Here is a 19,209-nt window from a genome sequence, read left to right on the forward strand (position 1 = left end):
TTTTTTTTAGAGACAGGGTCTTGCTCTGTCGCCCCAGGCTGGTCTCAAAGTGCTGGCCTCAAGCGATCCTCCCACCTGGACCTCCCAAAGTGCTGGGATTATAGGCGTGAGCCCCTCTGGGTGTTTTTAAACAAAAACATACACAAAGCAAGGTTATGTGTTGATCCATTGATGAAAATATTGTGACCAGAGGCTGACCAGAACCTTCGTCTGTGTTCCCTCCTTCAACATTGGAGGTGACTTTCTAGAACAAAGCTACCAGGAACAATGAGAATCAGCTGTATTTTCTGAGTAGAATTTTTATCGCCTGCAGCAAAGGGCTTCCTTTCTCAAGACCCAGTCTGATGCATTCTGCAAACAGCACACCTTGAGATGGGTCCGCAGGTCAAGAAAACATCCCCAAGGGTCCCGGTAGCCCCATCTGAGCCACTGTCCCCAGAGTGCCCCATCTGGATTCCTAACATGGTGGATGCGTTCTGCCTGACCTAGAACTTCTCATATCTGGAATTGCACATTTTTGTTTCGGTTTTTGTTTTTGTTTTGAGACAGAGTCTCGCTCCGTCACCCAGGCTGGAGTGCTGTGGCATCAGCCTAGCTCACAGCAACCTCAAACTCCTGGGCTCAAGTGATTCTCCCGCCTCAGCTTCCCTAGTAGATGGGCCTACAGGCGTGCACCACCACGGCCGGCTAATTTTTCTGTTTTTAGTAGAGATGGGGTCTTGCTCTTGCTCAGGCTGGTCTTGAACTTCTGGCCTGGAATGATCCTCCTGCCTTGGCCTCCCAGAGTGCTGGGATTACAGGTGTGAGCCACCGAGCCCGGCCCACATTTGGTTTTAACTCTGCCTCTCCCCACCGGCACGGTGGCTGTGAGGGCCAGCCTGTTGTGCATGGTGGTCCCTGCCTCCTCTCCACTGCTGCACAGAATTCCAGCGCCTGAATTCAGCACAAATTATTCGTTCCACAGTGGACATTCTTGTCAAGGCTGTCGTGGACGACACGTACACGTTTCTCTCGGGTGAGCACCAGCAGCGGGGTGCTGGGTCTCAGGGGAACTGCACGGGCAGCTTGATAAGAACCTGCCAAACCGTTTTCCAACGCAGCCGCACCAGCAGGGGTTAGGGTTCTGGTTGCCCCATCTTTGCCAACGCTTTGCATTTTCAATCTTCATTGGATGATTTAAAAAAAAAAGTTTTATTAGCTATAATTTACATGCCATGAAAATTACCCATTAAAGGTGTACAATTTAGTGGTTTTGATAATTTCACAGTTGCGCAGCTTATCACCAAAATCAACTTTAGAGCATTTCATCACCCCCAAAAGAAGCCCCGTCCCTGTCAGCAGTCACTTCCCCCCCTCCAGTCCCTGGCACCCACGAGTCCACTTCCCGTCTCTGTGGCTCTGCCTGTTCTGGACATTTCATATAAACGGAGTCTCACACTGTGTCCTCCTGTGTCTGGCGTCTCTCGCTGAGCACGATGTCCTCAAGGTCCATCCACACTGTGGCCTGTGTCAGAGCCTCGTTCCTTTTGTGGCTGAGTGACATTCCAGTGTGTGGATGCACCGCATTGTGTATGTTGGGCATTTGTTTTTTTTCCATTTTTGGCTGTTGTGAATCATGCTGCTGGGAACATTCACGTACAAGTTATTGTGTGGCCATGTGTTTTTAGTTTTCCTGGGTGCACACCTAGGAGTGGCACTGCTGGGTGATAAGGCAACTCCTTGTGGGTCGTTTTGAGGAATGGCTTGCCCTGCCACAAGCCCAACTCTCTTTGGAAGGCCTGGGCTCCCACCCAGCAGGCCTCTTTCAGGCTGAGGCCACAGGCAACTAGAACAACCTCTCCGGGAAAAGGAGCTAGAAGTGTTTTGGACTCAGAGGTTTAAAGAGTTAAAACAGGAAACCCTTTTGAGAGGAGCCCAGCTCCAGCTGAACTCCCCCGGGGGCAGGGAGAACTGCAGGCCTGGGGGAGAGCTGGTGGGGTAGGTCTGGGTGGGTCTGGCCAGATAAGAGCCAGGGCTTTTCCCTGTGGCCTGAGGGCCTATGGGGGGAGGGGAGAGGCTGGTCCCCCAGAGGTCTGGCTTTGGGAGGAGGAATCCTGGGAAGAGAAGACCCTTTCAACTAAGACTAACCTTGACAATCCAGGAATGTATCTGGGACTCGCCCAGACCCTTTCAGGGATGGGGCAGTTCTTCCAGGTGGGGGCTGGACAGGAAGTGGAGGGGGTGGGGGAGGAAGGAGGCCTGGGCTCTCCTGGAAGCTCCCCCCTCCTGCACCGTCCTCCCATTCCCAGTTGAAGGGGTGGGACGGGCCTGGAGCCTCAGTTGGTGGAGCCAGATTCTGGCTCTGAGCATTGTGGGGCCAGAGTAACGCAGCTCAGTTCTGCCCACGTCCTGGCTTCAAGGCTGGGTGCAACCGAAATCTGGAAAATGGGCTGGGAGACTGGCCTACGGCCCTGCCCTAGGGCTTCTGTAATTAAGGCAACAAACAAATTGACAAACACTGTAAAACTATTAAACCATTTCCATTTCTTTTTCTTTTTTTTTTTTGAGACAGAGTCTCACTCTGTTGCCTGGGCTAGAGTGTTGTGGCGTCACCCTCCCTCACAGCAACCTCAAACTCCTGGGCTCAAGCGATCCTTCTGCCTCAGCCTCCTGAGTAGCTGGGACTACAGGCATGCACCACCACGCCCGACTAATTTTTTTCTATATGTTTTTAGTTGTCCACCTAATTTCTATTTTTTTAGTAGAGATGGGGTCTCGCTCTTGCTCAGGCTGGTCTCTGAGTCCCCAGCTCAAAGGATCCACCCGCCTCAGCCTCCCAGTAGGCATGGCCTAAACCATTTCCATTTGAAACACACAACACAGCCCCTGGGGAGGAGAGACAAGCCTAGCCATGCTCCCTCATTTTGACAAAGGGGTAAACCGAGGCACAGCTTTTCCCCTGGTGCCTGAGGCCCAGCAGGCCCCTCCCTGGAGTTTAGAGTTTAGTGGTTTAGCAGCTTCCAAGGCCTGGGCTCTCGGCCCCACCTCTGGGACTCCTCCCCCAGGCAAAGTATCATTTTCAAAATGGTAACAAGCAAACCCATGTGGTTCCCAAACAAATGCAAGGTGAGCATGGTCCCCACTTGCCCTGAATCTTTAATGAAGGGAGCAGCTGGCTGGCTGGCAGGGCTGGGAGGTGAGGACAGAAGAGAAAAAGGCAGGCAGGCAGGGGTGCCCTGGGGCATCTCCGTTCACTGGGGCTCTGCACAGGACAGCTAACTTGTAAAACCCCAGGCTCCAAGCCTCGGTTCCTGCAAGGCCATCGCAGGGAAGACAGAGGCCTCAGGTGACTTGGGGGAGGCTCTCCAAGCTTTGGGTGGCGCATTGGTGGCCCCCAAAACGATATTCCCACATCCTGATCCCCGGAACCTGTGACCATGACTTTATTTGCAAAAAGGGTCTTTGCAGGTGCAATGAAAGTTCTTGAGATGAGCATACTATATTGCCCAGGGGGACCCCAAACCTGGTAACATGTGTCCTGCACTGTTTTATTAGAGAGGTCAAGGCAGGCTGTTCTGATGAAGGGACCTTGTGCAAAGTCCCCAACGCCGGGGCGTGAAGCTGGTTTAGGGAAGGATCTCCCAGAAAGGAACAGCCTTTCAGGGGGCCAGGCCCGTGTGGCCACAGATGAAGCCAGAAACTGGATGGGGACTGGTGGCCTGGGGCCTGCAGGGCGGCAGGGTGGACACTGGCCGGCCTTTATTCTAGGCAAGCCAGGAGCCCTGGGAGGGCCTCGATGGGAAGTGGGTTTTGACAGGATTCCGGTGGGGCAGACCGGTGCTTGGAATCCGGGGGGTCTCCCCCAGTGTCACCTGCCCATCTGCTCTGAGGATGGGTACCCATCCCTGGCACAGCCCCTCAGAGAGCAAACCAAACAGAGCAGCCGGCCTGGTGGCAGCGAATCCACGGGAATGCGCGCCGGGGCTTCTCCTAAATCCTCCGGGACATTCCTGATTAGCGATCCGGGCGGGCTGGTGAGCTAGGGCCAGAGGACCTTACCGCGTGAGGCCTCCGTGGAAATCGGCAGCCGCCCCTAATCCTGGCTGGAATCCTCTGGCGGCAGCGCGCGGCCGGACTCCAAGGCTCCTGGGCCCGCGCCAGGCCCGCCCGCGGGTCTCCACGCGGGCCCGGGGCGCCAGGGTGCCGGCCTCGCTGCCGCGGAAACGTCCCTGCTACCCCGCCCCGGGCCGGTGTGGAGGAAGAACCCCCTTTCCAGCAAGGACTCCCTGCAAACGGGTCAGGACGACTCCCCTGCGCCCGGAGCTGTGCCCAGGCCCCGATGCCCAAGGTGGTCCCCGGCTTGCAGCGCGGGTTCCCTAGCGTGCAAGGGCTGGGGGTCCCGGCCGCCCTGCCCGGGCCCTGCTCCCACCCACCCCCCGCACCTGTCAGGGAGCCACCCTCGCCCATTGCCTGGTGGACTTTCCCTGGGATCAGCGCCCTGGGGAACTAGTTTAGGGTGTTTCCCCGCTGCTGGGATGTGGGTTGGAGGCCCCTGAGGGAGGATTCAGCTCTTCTTGGTGACTTTGGGACCCAGGCCTCAGTTTCCCCAGGTGTACAGTGGGGGTGGCCGTCCACGGTGCGTGCCCGGGCCTCAGTTTCCCTATTCCTGTAGCCAGCAGAGCGGACGGGGCCGGGCTTCGCAGCTCTGGGGCGAACAAAGGATGGTCCAGGGAGACTCCGTGGCCAGCTGTGCAAACAGCGACCTCCACCTCCCGGCGGCCCGATGACTTAGGAGTAAGCGCTCAGTTTGAATCCTCCTTTTTGGCCATGTGCCCACAAGCAAGATGGAGCCTTTCAGGCTTCCTGCCCGACTCCAAGATGGCGAGGTGCCTCCCTTGGCTCTCACGCCCTAGGCGGGCGGCCTCTGCCCGATTGCAAGATGGCGGCAGCCTGGGGCAAGCACGCTTCCCGCCGCCTGACTCGCCACGTACCCACTCTCAAGATGGCTTCTCTCCGCGAAGCCATGCGCCAGACGGCGGCTCCCTCACTAATTCGACGCCATCACGTGCTCCCACCTTTTCTCCCCTCCCCCGTCTCCGTAGGACGTTTCCGCCTTCAGCCCTGACGGCCAGCCACTTCCTCCAGTAGGCTCCCGCTACCCGTCTTGGCCCCGCCCCCGCACGGCCTTCTGGCCACTGGCAGGCGCCAACGGGAGCCCGCGGGGCTCGCCCCGCCCGCCGGCCGCAGCGGGAGCCAATGGGCAACGCGCGCGGGGGACGTGTGCGGGCGTCTCCGCCATCTTGTGAGTCTATAACTCGGAGCCGTTGGGTCGGTTCCTGCTATTCCGGCGCCTCCACTCCGTCCCCCGCGGGTCCGCTTGGTGTGCCATGGACGGGTGAGTCGCCAGCGCCGCGCGCCCGCCGCCAGCCGCGGCCTTCCCTGCTCGTCCCGCCGCGCCGACCCCACCTCCGTCCGCCTGTGGGCTCCGGGGCTGCCCCTCCCCCGCCGCGGCGCGCGGGAAACGGCTGTGGGGTCGGGCGAGACGGCGGCCACCCCGGCCCGTGCCCCCGGGGCCGGCCGCTTCCGGCCTCCGCGCCCCGCCCGATCGCACGCGACCCCCTGCCCCGGCGTCCCCGGCGCCCCGCGGCCTTCCCCGCCCGGCCTCGCGCGCCCCGAATGGCCCTTCCCGCTTCCCGTCCGCGTCCCGCGCGCCTGCGCAGCCGTCCGCGCGCCCGGCGGACCCGGTGCGCGTGCGCGGCCCTCGGCGGGGGCGCGCGCCTTTCCCGCCGCGCAGACCTGGCCCGCGCCCCGACCTCCGGCGCCCCTCGGCGGCCCGGAAGGCCGGGGTGGGCTCGCGAGCCTCCCCTTGGCCCGGCTCGGCGTGGGGAGAGGCCCGGGTCACGTGCGCTCTGGCCCCCAGGCCGCAATGGTAGAGTCCAGGCAGAGTTAGGCCCAGCTTGCGGAGAGGGCGCAGCCCCGGGAGGGGCCCGGTGCGGGCGGGGGGGCCTCTCCGGGAGCCCCTGTCCGGACCCCCGCCGGGGCGCACAGTGGGGTGGTGAGGGCTGGAGGGACGTCTGCTCCTCGACTCTCTGGCCGAGCTCTCCGCCTTGGCCTCCTCAAGGACCCACCTGAGGATGTGCCGGGCACGGCGCGGGGAGCGGCCTCGCGGACCGACGGGGAAAGGCCATTTTATGTAAAGCACTTCCTGTGGCGGAGGCCCTCCCCGGGAACGGGCAGCGGGAGAGGCTGCAGATGCTTTGCATTCTTTAAGTTTTTCATTGGCTTGGTAACTTCTAGGTTTTGGTTAGGAAGCAGCCCCCGAGCTTTTGTGTGTTACAGCGAGGGGCGGAAGCCCCTGCAGTGGGTCTGCGGGCCCTAGAATGAGTGGAAGTTAGGTGGTCCTGCGACAGCAGGCGGGACTGGGGCTTCAGGCTCTGAGTCGCCACACTTTGGCTATCGGTGCCCTGAATTTGCCTCCCTGGGGCAGGAGGAGGTTGGGAATGCCAGGGACAATGCCAGGGACTGGGCAGGTGCAGGTGGGCGCTGCCTTCCGGTGAGTGCGGCTTTGGGGAGGCCAGGTGCGTTTGGAGGACCCTCCTGGACAGACATCCTCTGAGTCACGTAGGGCCTTGGAGGGCTCAGTGTTTTGCGTTGGGAGCTGGTCCTCGGTGAGTTGCCAGCAGCTGCAGGGCCGGGGCAGCCATGTTTCCCGAGGAGGGGAGAAAGTCCAGTCAGGCAGAGCCAGGGTTGATGAGTAACTTGGGTTGTATTCCGGCAGGTCTGTTAATTTTAACCATTCGTTTCAGCTGCCACCCCCGTCCTTCCGTAGTGGGTTAAGCTCCCCATGTGTTCAGAGTCACTTTCTAGAGTGGGTGACTCTAGAGCACCCCAGCCCACCCCTGCCCGGGTGGAAGCTCTGCCTGTGAGTTTGCCGCTTTCTCGGCCTGTCCCAGGCATTTCCAGTTTTATAGAAAGCAAACAACACACTTGAACTTTAACTGCAAGCATCCAGCATCCCTCCCGTAGCTGTTGAAGGGGGATGTCTTTTGTCTTTGGACCTTGGGTGCAGCAGGGCAGGGCCTGGGGTCCTGCTGGGAGGGACAGGCACTAAAGGACAATGGTGGCCCCATTTCAAGTTGATTAAGTGGAAGGCTCAGTTCCCTGCCTTTCTGAGCTTTCTAGCTAGTGGGGGCCCCTGTGCAGCCAGAGGGAGCCCCACTGGTGCTGCGGTGCTACTGCTCCTCCTGCTGCGGTGGTGGGTGGCAGGGGCGATCTCCAGACCCCGCTGGCCCTCCAGGCCTCTTCCTGCCCGCTGAGTGGCACACCTCGCTAACGTTTTCTCCTTTTCTCTCTACAGCATTGTCCCAGATATAGCAGTTGGTACAAAGGTAGGCATTTCTCACTTTGCTTCTTGGTTATGCGCACTGGGCCTCGTCCCCTACTGCTGGTTTAGACTGGAGGGTACTGTTTTCATTCCTGAAGCGACACACTCCCATCGGTTTACCGTTTGGACTTGGGTGATAAGGTTGGCAGGCCAGGAGCTCTTGAAAACATGAGAGGTTTGAGCCCTGTCAGCACCGGGTTGTACAGTTCCAGGCTGTCACGTGGGTTTCCAGTGGTTAGATTGGGTGGCCAGGCCCTCAATTCAGAATCCGTCCTTCATCTTTTACGGCCACAAGCCTTGGTTTTGGACCTCTTCTGCTCTGAAAGTCAGAGGCAGCGAGAATGCTGCTTTTAAGTAGGCTGTCTTGGTTTCGATAGGAAGAGTCACCTGTCTTTGAGGGGAGGTCTGGTCAGACTCTGAACATTTGATGGGGTGAGTGGTGGGAGGGGGCTGGGAGGTGCTGGGGCTCTTGATACTGTGTCTTTTAATGGCATAGTGGCTCAGGGCAACTGTTGTATGTGAGCTCTGAAGTCCAGAGCTGGGAGGAAGGGGCGCTCTGTTTCCCTGTGAGGTGAGAGCTGGGACAGCCTGTCAGCTTGTGGCTTTGTTTTCCTCTCTCCCAGTTGAGGACCAGACTTTGTGCATTTGAGGAAAGGGGGGTCACAGCCTGGTGTGTGAAGTGCAGGGAGGCCTGGCTTTCCTCCAGGGTTGCGGGACGTGGGCCTTGGGTCTTGACTGGCCATCAGCACGGTGCTGGTTAACTCAGTCTCTGGCAGTTGCCATTACCTGCCTGTTCCAGGTCCGGTTGTGGTTTGGGGATGCTCCCTGACTTCAAGGCTTGCCCCCCTGAGCCTTCTGCAGGGCGAGCCTGCCATGGTGTCTTGAGCAGACGGCAGGCTGGTTGCTGGTTTCTTGGTCAGTTGGTGGTGCCTGGGCCGGTTTCGGTTTTTCCCAAATGGACTGCTGTCTTTACAGGCCACCTGCCCCGATCTTCCTGCAGATAAAACCTGTTTGTTCAGTGTCGGGAGGAGGGAGAGGGACTTTCGTCTGAAGCACTTGTAACAATCACTGAATATGTCTGGCTTGGAAGTAATCCTCTTCCTGGCTCCTGTGGGAGCAGCTTTCCAGCTGGATCAGCTCTTAGACGCCAGGGGCCGGTCTTCGGAAGCCCTCCTCCTGTTCCTGGGGGGCTTGTTGGTCAGATATGGAAGCCAAACCTAGACATGATAGAAACCTGGAGGCTTTGGTGCCTGAAGCAGCACCTGCCACTTGGAGGTTGGTCCCCCTGCCAGCACAGCCCCTGGCCAGAGGGAAGGTGGGTGGGGCTGTGCCCAGGGCTGTTCTGGTCATCTAGGTGTCCCCATCACTCAGCCTCGGGGAGGTATGGCTGTCCTATGCCCACACCTGGCCTCTGTTGTCCTTATCCCAGGATTAGAACGGGCTTCTGTAAGCGAGTGGGTTGAAGACCGTCAGTGTGTGGGGCCCGAGCTGTTGATTGAGAAGTGAGGGCCCTGCCACTCACTGCAGTCCAGGTGCCAAGCAGGCCTCACTTGGGGGCTTTTCCTGTCGGCACTCAGCAACTTCAGGCCTCGTGCCAGGATGTCCTGGTGTTCCCCGCCAGCCTGGCCCTTAAGGCAAGGTGGTGGGACCTCACCCGAGCCTCCGTCTGGTTGGTTCTGCCCTGGCCTGGCTTGTGTTCCCCCAAGGCGCTGGGTGTCTCCATGCTTCGGGGTGCTGCTGGCTAGCTGCGTCTGTGTCAGCCCCCAGTGGGCACAGAGTTTGTCTGCCACAGACGGTTGTGGGCGCGCCAGCCCTTGGCCCATGGGAACACGATTAGGGCCTTGGGCAGGCGGCCAAGAATACTCTCCGAGGAAATTCTGGCCCCGCCTGCTACTCCAGTCAGAAACGGAAGCCAAGATGCCCTTTTTAAGGTTTGTGCAGCCGGCACATGGGAACCGCATGGGTGCCTGGCCCCTGGCCAATGGGGGGAGGGCTGGCCCTAGTGTCCCATATGAGCTGCTCTGAGCTCCCCCAGCCTCTGAGCAGGAGGGGGCCGAGTGACTTTGGTGCCAGTGCTGGGAAGGCCCGGGGGCGAGACCGTGCCTCTCAGGTGCCCTGCCCGTGCTGGGCACGCCTGTCTTTCTCATCACCTGGCTTCCCCACGTGGACGCTGGTGCAGCTCAGCGGGTGCCGACAGCGTTCTTCCCACACTGTGTGCAGCCCACTTTGCTCGCACAAGACAGGTGGCTAAAGCCCAGGCCCCTGGACTTGGCATGGGGGCCTGGGCTTACATGGGCATGAGGTGCAGCGAGGAGGGCTTGTTTTGGGCGTTTCTCTTCATTTATCCCTGATCTGTATTCGTTCTTTGACCCTGAAGCTGGGAGTTTCCCCTCCTAAGCCTTTGCAGGTTTTCAGGTGCTTGTTCTGTGGGCCTCGTAGGATTTGCCTTGGGCTTGGGGGGAGCTGCTGCTGGTGGATGGCTTGGCCTCAGGGGCTCGCCCACAGCAGTGAGGGCTGCCCCGCTTCTTGGGTCCTTCCCACCCGGTCTCCAGACCTGGCCTCCTGCAGTGCAGTGGGCTGGGGCCATGGAGGAGCCCCAGGGCTTCAGGAGGGGGTGCTGGTGGGGGGGGGTCACAGCTACATCCCCCCTGGCCTGGGCCCTGAGGTCTGTGTGGGAGTAAAGGGAGGAAGCCGGCTGGCCTTGCTGTCCAGGCCTGGGGGACAGTGGAGCTGGGGCAATGGTGCCCTGGTTTGCACGCTAGTTTCTCTGCACATGACTGCTTGAGGGTGGGGGTAGGGGGTCTCGTTTCTTGGCCCCACCCTGCTGCTGCCCAGGGACAGGGCCCTTCCTCTGCTCCCCGCACTCGCCCTCGTAGCCGGGAGCACAGTGGGTGGCTTGGGGCGGGGTGCTGTCCTGGGGTGCTTGGGGGCTGCCGCTTAGGCCCCCGCTGCCGCGCTGTATAGGTCGATGCTAGCAGCGCCTGTTAAGTTCTTGTGCTTCAGGGTCCTCAGACTGCGTTTCTGTTTTCCGTGTAACTAAGGACAGTCACCAGCATCTTCTCCAGTTTCAGTTTTTGAATAAACTTGTGTGTCTTCAAGCCTCGCAGAAGGGGGGACGTCTGCTTTCCTAAGTCCAGGGTCTCCCAGTGTCATTCTTAGGGGTGAATCAGTTAGATTGGGAATAATGAGAACACAAATTGTCTTTGGAAAAAAATGGAGGAGTCAAAGTGGGGGGTGGGGCGGGGTTTTGAGCTTCCCTCCTCCGGTTCGCAAGCCCAAGTTGAGTGAGCGCCCGCCGTTACTGGATAGCGCCGCCCGCCGCATAAAGAGGTAGTGTTTCCAGTCGCCCAAAAGTGTGCCGGGCCCGGGCTCGGGTTTCCTTGGGGGCTGGGAAATAGGACGACTCCTGCTATTGGAGAGCGGGGGCGGGGCTCTGTCCAGCCACCTGTCTGGACTCCCAGGTCCCTGCTGTGCTCCTGTGGGCAGGCTGGCTCCACCTGGCTGGTGGTGGGAGGCCCCAGGCCTGCAAGGAGGGCGGCCATACCCATGGATGCCACACCCATGGACGTGGGAATGGTACAAGCAGAGCCCTGTAGGTGGCAGCCTCCCAGCCCCACTGGCCGAGTCTCCCAGGGTTCCAGGATTTGGAAAAGTGGCAGTGTCTGGGTTGTGAGACCTGGGCGCCGGGTGTGGCAGGTGGGCACTCGGTGTCTCTAGAGACTGGCCAGTTGTAGGGTGGGGCCAGGCCTTGGCAGTGAGAGTGTGGTCAGGGGTGCTCAGAGAACAGCAGGCTGCGCAGGTCGTCTTGGGCCTGGAGGGCTGAGGGTCTCCGGCCAGCGGAAGCAAGTGCAGGTCAACACTGTTCTTGTCTCTTCCAGCGGGGATCTGACGAGCTCTTCTCTACTTGTGTCACTAACGGACCCTTTATCATGAGCAGCAGCTCAGCCTCTGCAGGTAACACCACTTGCCTGGGGCGTGGCCTGAGGCCGCAGCCAGGGCCCCACCTGGTTTGTGGTGTTTTCCCCACCAGTTGAGATCCTGTACTGGCCGGCCATCTTAACCGGGCCTTGAGTCGGTACCTCCCGTGTGTGGTTCACGCTGGCCACAGCCCACACTGCAGTCCCACTGGGACTCGGGCTGCAGAGTGTTGTGAGGGTGACGTGTAACGGTCCATACTTGCCCTGGATTTGTAGGGGAGGGCTGGTATAAACCCTAACCCTGGCACGGTTCCCGTACAGCTCCCTGGGAGCCCAGGGGGACTCTGGGAGGACAGCAGCGGCAGGGAACCTGCCAGTTCGTGGGTCTCACCCCAGCCCCGCTTTTCAGCAAATGGAAATGACAGTAAGAAGTTCAAAGGTGACAACAGAAGCGCCGGTGTCCCCTCCAGAGTGATCCACATCCGCAAGCTCCCCAGTGACGTCACCGAAGGGGAAGTCATTTCCCTGGGGCTGCCCTTTGGGAAGGTGACCAACCTCCTGATGCTGAAAGGGAAGAACCAGGTACCTGCCACCTGGCGAGCCTGGGCTCCCTCCACAAGGGCCGTGGGCAGGCGCGGGGGCTTGTGCGGGGCCGGCCGCTCACAGCCTCTCCCACAGGCCTTCATTGAGATGAATACCGAGGAGGCCGCCAACACCATGGTCAACTACTACACCTCGGTGACGCCCGTGCTGCGTGGCCAGCCCATCTACATCCAGTTCTCCAACCACAAGGAGCTCAAGACCGACAGCTCCCCCAACCAGGCTGTACGTCCCCACCTGGGGAGGGGCCGGTGGGGTGGGCTGGGCCGCATGGGGCCGCAACTCACAGCAATGCCTCCCACAGAGGGCCCAGGCGGCCTTGCAGGCAGTGAACTCGGTGCAGTCGGGAAACCTGGCCCTGGCCGCCTCGGCCGCCGCTGTGGATGCGGGGATGGCGATGGCCGGGCAGAGCCCCGTGCTCAGGATCATCGTGGAGAACCTCTTCTACCCCGTGACGCTGGATGTGCTGCACCAGGTGAGGTGTCTGTCGTGGCAGAGTAATGCTTCGCTGGTGGTGGCAGGTGCCTACCTCGGGGCCGGGCGGGGGCACAGGCCCTGGAGGGGTGAGGGACCTTGCTGGTAAGTGCCGGGCAGGGGTTCAGGGCTGTCCTCGGGCACTTGCAGATCTTCTCCAAGTTCGGCACGGTTCTGAAAATCATCACCTTCACCAAGAACAACCAGTTCCAAGCTCTGCTGCAGTATGCGGACCCCGTGAGCGCCCAGCACGCCAAGCTGGTGAGTGGAGGTCCCGGGGACGCCTGCCCCGGGCCCAGCTGTGGCTTACCCGCCCCTTCTTGCAGTCCCTGGATGGGCAGAACATCTACAACGCCTGCTGCACGCTGCGCATCGACTTTTCCAAGCTCACCAGCCTCAACGTCAAGTACAACAACGACAAGAGCCGGGACTACACACGCCCAGACCTGCCCTCCGGGGACAGCCAGCCCTCGCTGGACCAGACCATGGCTGCGGCCTTCGGTAAGACGCCGCCCGGCGTGGCGCTGAGTGTGTGCAGCAGGATCTGTCAAGGATCACTCTGAGTCAGTCTGAGCAACTCGGAGGCCTGGCGACGCAGAGCCGGGCGCCCGGGCTGTGTGCACAGGGGAAAGGCTGCCTCACTCAGTCAGTGCCCAGAAGGCCCGGGCGGCATGTGGCCCTGGGCTCTGCACCCAGGGAGAGTCGGCTCTCGCGCTCCTTGCACGGCCAGCACAGCACAGTCCAGTGCACCCCACGTCTGGTACATGCACCCCCTGCCCCCACAGAGCAGCGGATCTGCCCGCGAAGGCTCTCCTTGGGGGTTGCCCACCAGCCGGGTTTGGGGCTCACCCGACACGCACGGCGCTTGCTCGCGGTGAGTTGTGGGTGCAATGATTAGTGTCTCATTTATTTCTAGGTGCACCTGGTATAATCTCAGCCTCTCCGTATGCAGGAGCTGGTTTCCCTCCCACCTTTGCCATTCCTCAAGCTGCAGGTATTCAAACACTTGATCTTGGTTCCCCACAGCCGACTGCATGCCCACACACCTTTCCAGCGCTCGCTTCCACGGGCAGCCGACGTGGGCTGGCTGGGCCCCAGGGAGTGTCCGGCCACGGGCCCTTCCTGGGAGAGGGGCAGTCAGCGCAGGGTCCCTGCTCCACAGAGGCAGCTTGTGCAGGGCAGTCAGCAGGGCTGTGGAAGCCCAGGTGTCAGGTCCTGGTGTTGGCAAGAAGCCGCTAACCGCACAGTCTTTGTGGTCTGGTTCCCTTCAAGCATCTCCGGGGCGAGCTCGAGGACCGCAGTGGTTGGAGGGATGTGTCCCTAGTAGATTGCATTGAGTGCCTGGTAAGCGAGTGGCCTCCCAGGCTGAGTGGCATGAGCCGGCGGCAGCCGCGGACACATGTGTGTGTGGCCCCGCGCCTTCCCGCTTCCCTCCTGGGCCGGGTGACCTGCCCAAGTGCTGACCGTGGACGGAGCAGCGCGTGCCCGTCCTGCGTGCCTGGTCTGCATGGAGGAGTGGGCACCAGCATGCGCACGCCGGGCACAACCCGGGACAGGCCCTGCTTGCAGAGGGCCCGTGTCTGCATTTACGGAACTGGAGCTTTTTTGTGCTGTCCGGGCGCATGCAGTTGGGTCCAACCCCAGCACAGCATCTGTGCTGTGAGGAGAGGTGGGTGCGCTGGTGCAGGAGCCAGCTGGTGTGGCTATTCCAAGGGGTCTGGGGTGACCCCACAGGTATCCTGGGTAGAGCCAGATGCCACCTTCATCGTGGTTTATGCATGAGGACGGGAAGGTGTCTGCGTTCTCCCTCTTGGTGGTAGAACGAGGGCGCCACTGCTCATTTCCTGACCGCCTCTTCCTTTTCAGGCCTGTCTGTTCCTAACGTTCACGGAGCCCTGGCCCCCCTGGCCATTCCATCGGCAGCGGCGGCAGCAGCGGCGGCAGGCCGGATTGCCATCCCAGGCCTGGCAGGGGCAGGAAACTCTGTCTTGCTGGTCAGCAACCTCAACCCAGAGGTATGTGGGTTTCTCTCCCAGGCTGTTCTCCTAGGAAAGTGCGCAGGGGTGGTTGTGCTCGGTCGTGGGTCTTAGCGGCCGTGCTGGAGAACAGATGTGTCCTCGGGCCAGCGCAAATGCCCGCCACCCCCGTCCTGGGTCGGCGCTGCCCTCCCTGCGCGTCTGCAGCTGGTCCCGCGCAGCCCGCTCTGCTGGCGTCACTCACGTTACTCTCCTTTCCCAAGACGGCTTTGAGTTTTCCTGTTTTCTTTAACAACTTGATTTGCATTTTCAATTTCATAATAATTCAGAGTTGAAATATTTTTTGTTATCCAAAGGCAATCTAAAAATTAATTAGAGCCAAGCAGGGTGCAGTTTAGAGACCCGGTGTGTGCCCTGCACGTCCTCTGGGTGAGCCCGGGCGTCGGCAGCCCGCAGGCCGCAGGCGGACGTGTCCACTGTCTGAATGGTGGATTTTTATTTGTCAGAATGGCTAAATTTGGCTTGAAGAGCTTGGATGAGATAATACAGGCTCGAAACACTTAACTCCTGATTGATGGGATTAGCATTTAATCAACATCTCAGACTCTTTTGATCTGTCTGACGACTCCTGTGACTTTCTCTGAGGCTCTGAAGGCGGGCTGGCGCTGACCTCCCGCCCACCCCTGCCTCTGCCTCCTCGTCATGAGCTGTCACTATCCATCTAGCTTGTCCTGAGCTAGACACCTAGTGAAGCTGTGAACTAACAGACTCAACTCCTTCACTGCCTGTAATCGTGGTCAGAGACTCAATCTGTGCACAGCCGCAGGAGACGGCACTGCCCGCCGGGCGGGAGTGGGTGCACCCGGGCCGCGCTCGGACGAGGTTGGGCGTCCTGGGCTCCGGCCTGCAGTGGGACAGGGCCGCCCCCGAGGCAGCTCCTTCCGTGGGGCGTGGTGTGGAACGGCCTGTGGAGGACCTGGGCAGTATCTTCTCCTGCGGGCTGTGTGAGTGAGGTGCTTTCTTATCGTGTGTTCCTTGAGGTAAACCTGTAACTTGTGATGTGTGTAGAGCGTGACTGGTGGAACACTACCTGATTTTCTTATGTATTTACTGACCTGTGTTTTTTTGCTACTTTTTTTTCTTTTCTCCCCTTCCCCTCTCCCAATTTTTTTTCTTGCCCTGATCCGGAATTTCTTTGCCAACTGACTGCACGGTACTTCTGCTTCCTGTTGTTGCTTGAAACAAAACAAAAACATAAATAAATAAAAACAAAAATTCCCCCTCAAACCCTGCTCTCCGGAAACCAACCTGCCCTTGAATATTAACATCCTGACAACTTCATCATCCATCAACCACTGCACGCCTGCGGGGACTGTCTTCCTCGTGGTGGACGATTGGCAACTCGCCCCCCTGACCTCTCCCTCTCCCCTGTCCCTCCGCTGCCTTGCTCTGCTGTTCTCTAAAGAGAGTCACACCCCAAAGCCTCTTTATTCTTTTCGGTATGTTATCATTCACACTTTTATTACCTTGTTTTCATTTAATTGAGGTTATTTTCATGCCCTGAGACGTACTATGAGTTTGCAGTCCGGCTCTCTGCTCCCTGGCATTCTGCCTCGTTGTATGGTTTGCTTCTGGTTTGCGTATTTATTTTGGTCCCTAGATACGCATGGTTTATTGCCCTGCATGCTTTTCAAAGAGTAAAACATGTTGGTAGCATGCTGAAGTGATCATTCCTTGGCAATTATCTGTCCTGGAGTTAGGACTTTGCTGAACTCAGTGGCTCCTGTTAACGTGCCTGGTGGCTGCTAGACACAGGCGCCCCAGGGGCAGCATAAGCAAACCCGGCCGGGCTGAGCCGAGCCTTGAGGGGTGCGCGGGGTCTAGGAGGGCAGGCGGGGAGACGGGAGGGCGTCGGTAGGGACTCAGAGGCCTCCTCGTGCCTGGACTTTTGAAGGCGTTTACGGAGACGTGCAGAGGGTGAAGATCCTCTTCAACAAGAAGGAGAACGCCCTGGTGCAGATGGCCGACGGCAGCCAGGCCCAGCTAGGTGAGGGCTGGAGGTGGGGCGGGGCCAGGGGCGGGGGAGCTGCGGCCAGCCTTGGGTGCCTGGTCACACCTGTCCCCCTCCCTGTCCAGCCATGAGCCACCTGAATGGGCATAAGCTGCACGGGAAGCCCATCCGCATCACGCTGTCCAAGCACCAGAACGTGCAGCTGCCCCGCGAGGGCCAAGAGGACCAGGGCCTCACCAAGGACTACGGCAACTCGCCCCTGCACCGCTTCAAGAAGCCGGGCTCCAAGAACTTCCAGAACATCTTCCCGCCCTCGGCCACCTTGCACCTCTCCAACATCCCGTGAGTCCCTGGAGCGCGGGGTGGGTGTGACGGATTTCAGAGCTCGTGAGGTCGTCCTGCCTGTCCAGGGCTTGGGCCCGGTGCTCACAGAGCATAGGTGGAGCATCCCGGTTAATCCAAAAGCCAAGATGCTGCTGTATCTGAAGTTTTTTGAGCACCGAGGAGAAATGTTCCTTGCAGCATTTGCTTTTTTTCTCCCCCAGAGTAATGCAAATATTTAGAAATCCAGATCAGTTCTGGTCCCAGGCATTTTGGACAGGGACACTTAACCTGTAGTAAACGTAGGTTTTAACGTAGATGATGCTTTTTGTCAAATTTTCACAAAAGAAAATTCATGAGGAGAGGGACCACTTTGTAGTTTTGCAAACCTGGCGGACATTGATTTATAGAAGCTGAGTGGAGTCTTTGCTCTCCACGCTGTTTCTGGTCATTGTGAGAGGCCCCCACGCCCCGCTAAGGGCCACAGGGGCGCAGTCCCTGTCCGCATGCCCGGCTCACGCCCCATCTCCCACAGGCCCTCGATATCCGAGGAAGACCTCAAGATTCTCTTCTCCAGCAACGGCGGGGTCGTCAAAGGGTTCAAGTTCTTCCAGTGAGTATGCGCTGGGTGCCGTCCCGCCCCTGGGCTGCCCCTCTGGCCTGTGCTGACCCTGTGTCTTGCAGGAAGGACCGCAAGATGGCCCTGATCCAGATGGGCTCCGTGGAGGAGGCGGTCCAGGCCCTCATCGACCTGCACAACCACGACCTCGGCGAGAACCACCACCTGCGGGTCTCCTTCTCCAAGTCCACCATCTAGGGCGGGGCGCCCTCGGCCGGCTCCCTGGCGACAACTTCCATCATTCCAGAAAAAAGCCACTTTAAAAAGCAGCTGAAGTGACCTTAACAGACCAGAGATTTTATTTTTTTAAAGAGAAATCAGTTTACCTGTTTTTAAAAAAATTAAATCTAGTTCACCTTGCTAACCTTGTGGTGACGGTGACAGCTCAGGCTCTCGGTGACTGCGGCAGGAGTTCACCGGCCCCCGTGCCTGGGGCCAGACCACGGGCCGTGCCTTGCCGGGCGTGTCGGGCGTGGGGCCTGCAGGTGGGCGCCCCAGACACACCTGGCCTTCTGTGCCTTACAAACCTGCTCCTGCGGCCGCACACCCACCCTGCATCGGGGCGCCGAGGGGGTGGGTCACACCGTGGTGAGTGCAGAGCGGCCTCCGCAGGCTCCTGCAGGATCATGTGCCTGAGGCGTGGCAGGAGCCCTGCGCCCCAACACCCCCACCTAATCAAGTGACGTGATTCTCCCCCAGCCCCCACCTAGGTGCCCCCCAGGCCGAGGGCACCGTCCTGTCGCTTCTTCAGCTTGGGAGCTTTTCATCGTAATCTTTGTATTATACTTTGATGCAGTTGCAGACATCTGTGCCTAGCAATATTTCCAGTTGACCAAATATTCTAATCTTTTTCATTTATATGCAAAAGAAATAGTTTTAAGTAACTTTTTATAGCAAGATGATACAATGGTATGCGTGTAATCTAAATCTCCTTCTCGTGGTATTACCTTGTATACTGTGCTTTTATTTTATTCTTTGTAATTAAGTCACAGGCAGGACCCAGTTTCCAGAGAGCAGGGGGGCCAGCCCTGGGCACAGGCAGCCCCAGGTCCTTCCTGGGAACCCCTCAGGGAGGGGCCCCTGCTCCCACCTCCAGTTGCCTTACTCCGCCTCACTTGTAATTGCCTAGAAACAAGCTCTCAGACTTTTCAGGGTTTTTTTTTTTCTTTTCCTTCAAATTTTGGACCAAAGTTTCGTTGTTTTTTGTCTGCCTCCGATGCTGGGACCCAGATGGTGGGACAGGCGTCCCGAGTCTTAACTGTTCCGTCCTCCGGCCTGTGCAGGGCTGGGGGGCCCTTGGATCCCAGAGTTTCCATAAAGGAGTGTTAACAAGGGTGTAGATATTTATAATTTTTTATACCTGTTGTAGGACGTGAGGGGCAGCAACACGTGGTTTTTTACGGTGACACAGATGTATATTTTGATACCAGCGATTCCGATTCCAGGCTCAGTATTGTGACGTGGAGCGAGCAGTGACCACAGCACATTCCATTGCCCGTCCCGATGGCGTGTAATGCAGAAAGAACTCGATTAAAACAGTTTTATAACAAATTTTACCTTTTCTGTAGACCTCTTTATTGCTGTTCACATTGTAGAAGGCCCTTGGGCCGGTCTGTACTTGGACTTTGAATAAACTCCTCTGTACCCTGCGCTGGTTTCCCTCTTCATTGGGCCTGTTTTGTCTCCTCTGTCTCCTTCCTGTGCACGTTTTCCTTTCCATCCACTCTCCAGGGCCGGCCCAGACCCGCAGGGCAGGGTGGCAAGGCCACCAGTGCTTGCTGGGGCCTAGGGGAGGGGTGGGGCGTGTGGGCGGGTTCGCACCAAATGACTCAGGAGCCTCGACTCATGGATCTGCCTCTTTATTGATTTGAAGCGCTCACCCCCAGCCCCTTGTCCCTCCCACCCGGGCACCACTGCACCTCCCCCCT

At 59.0% G+C, this 19,209-nt stretch overlaps 1 protein-coding gene across 5 annotated transcripts; it reads left to right on the forward strand.

Annotated features, from left to right (window-relative positions):
* Positions 1-5,243: 5,243 nt before the first annotated feature.
* PTBP1 (polypyrimidine tract binding protein 1) lies at positions 5,244-18,946 on the forward strand. 5 transcript variants are annotated; one of them, XM_012645421.1, is made up of 15 exons: positions 5,244-5,374; positions 7,337-7,367; positions 11,242-11,317; positions 11,690-11,862; positions 11,959-12,105; positions 12,185-12,355; positions 12,505-12,615; positions 12,681-12,855; positions 13,271-13,348; positions 14,221-14,369; positions 15,796-15,829; positions 16,285-16,377; positions 16,467-16,683; positions 17,198-17,275; positions 17,347-18,946. In XM_012645421.1, the coding sequence occupies exons 1-15, from the start codon at positions 5,367-5,369 to the stop codon at positions 17,477-17,479; spliced, it is 1,674 nt and encodes a 557-aa protein (XP_012500875.1). In that variant the 5' UTR covers positions 5,244-5,366; the 3' UTR covers positions 17,480-18,946. The 5 variants fall into 5 exon arrangements, with proteins under 5 accessions (XP_012500875.1, XP_012500876.1, XP_012500873.1 ...); XM_012645423.1 differs by lacking the exon at positions 5,244-5,374 and adding an exon at positions 5,790-6,647 and having other exon boundaries at positions 17,347-17,664; XM_012645422.1 differs by lacking the exon at positions 13,271-13,348.
* The last annotated feature ends 263 nt before the right edge of the window (positions 18,947-19,209 follow it).

Source organism: Propithecus coquereli, unplaced genomic scaffold, assembly GCF_000956105.1.
Source record: "Propithecus coquereli isolate 6110/MARCELLA unplaced genomic scaffold, Pcoq_1.0 Scaffold232, whole genome shotgun sequence".
NCBI classification, from domain to species: Eukaryota; Metazoa; Chordata; class Mammalia; order Primates; family Indriidae; genus Propithecus; species Propithecus coquereli.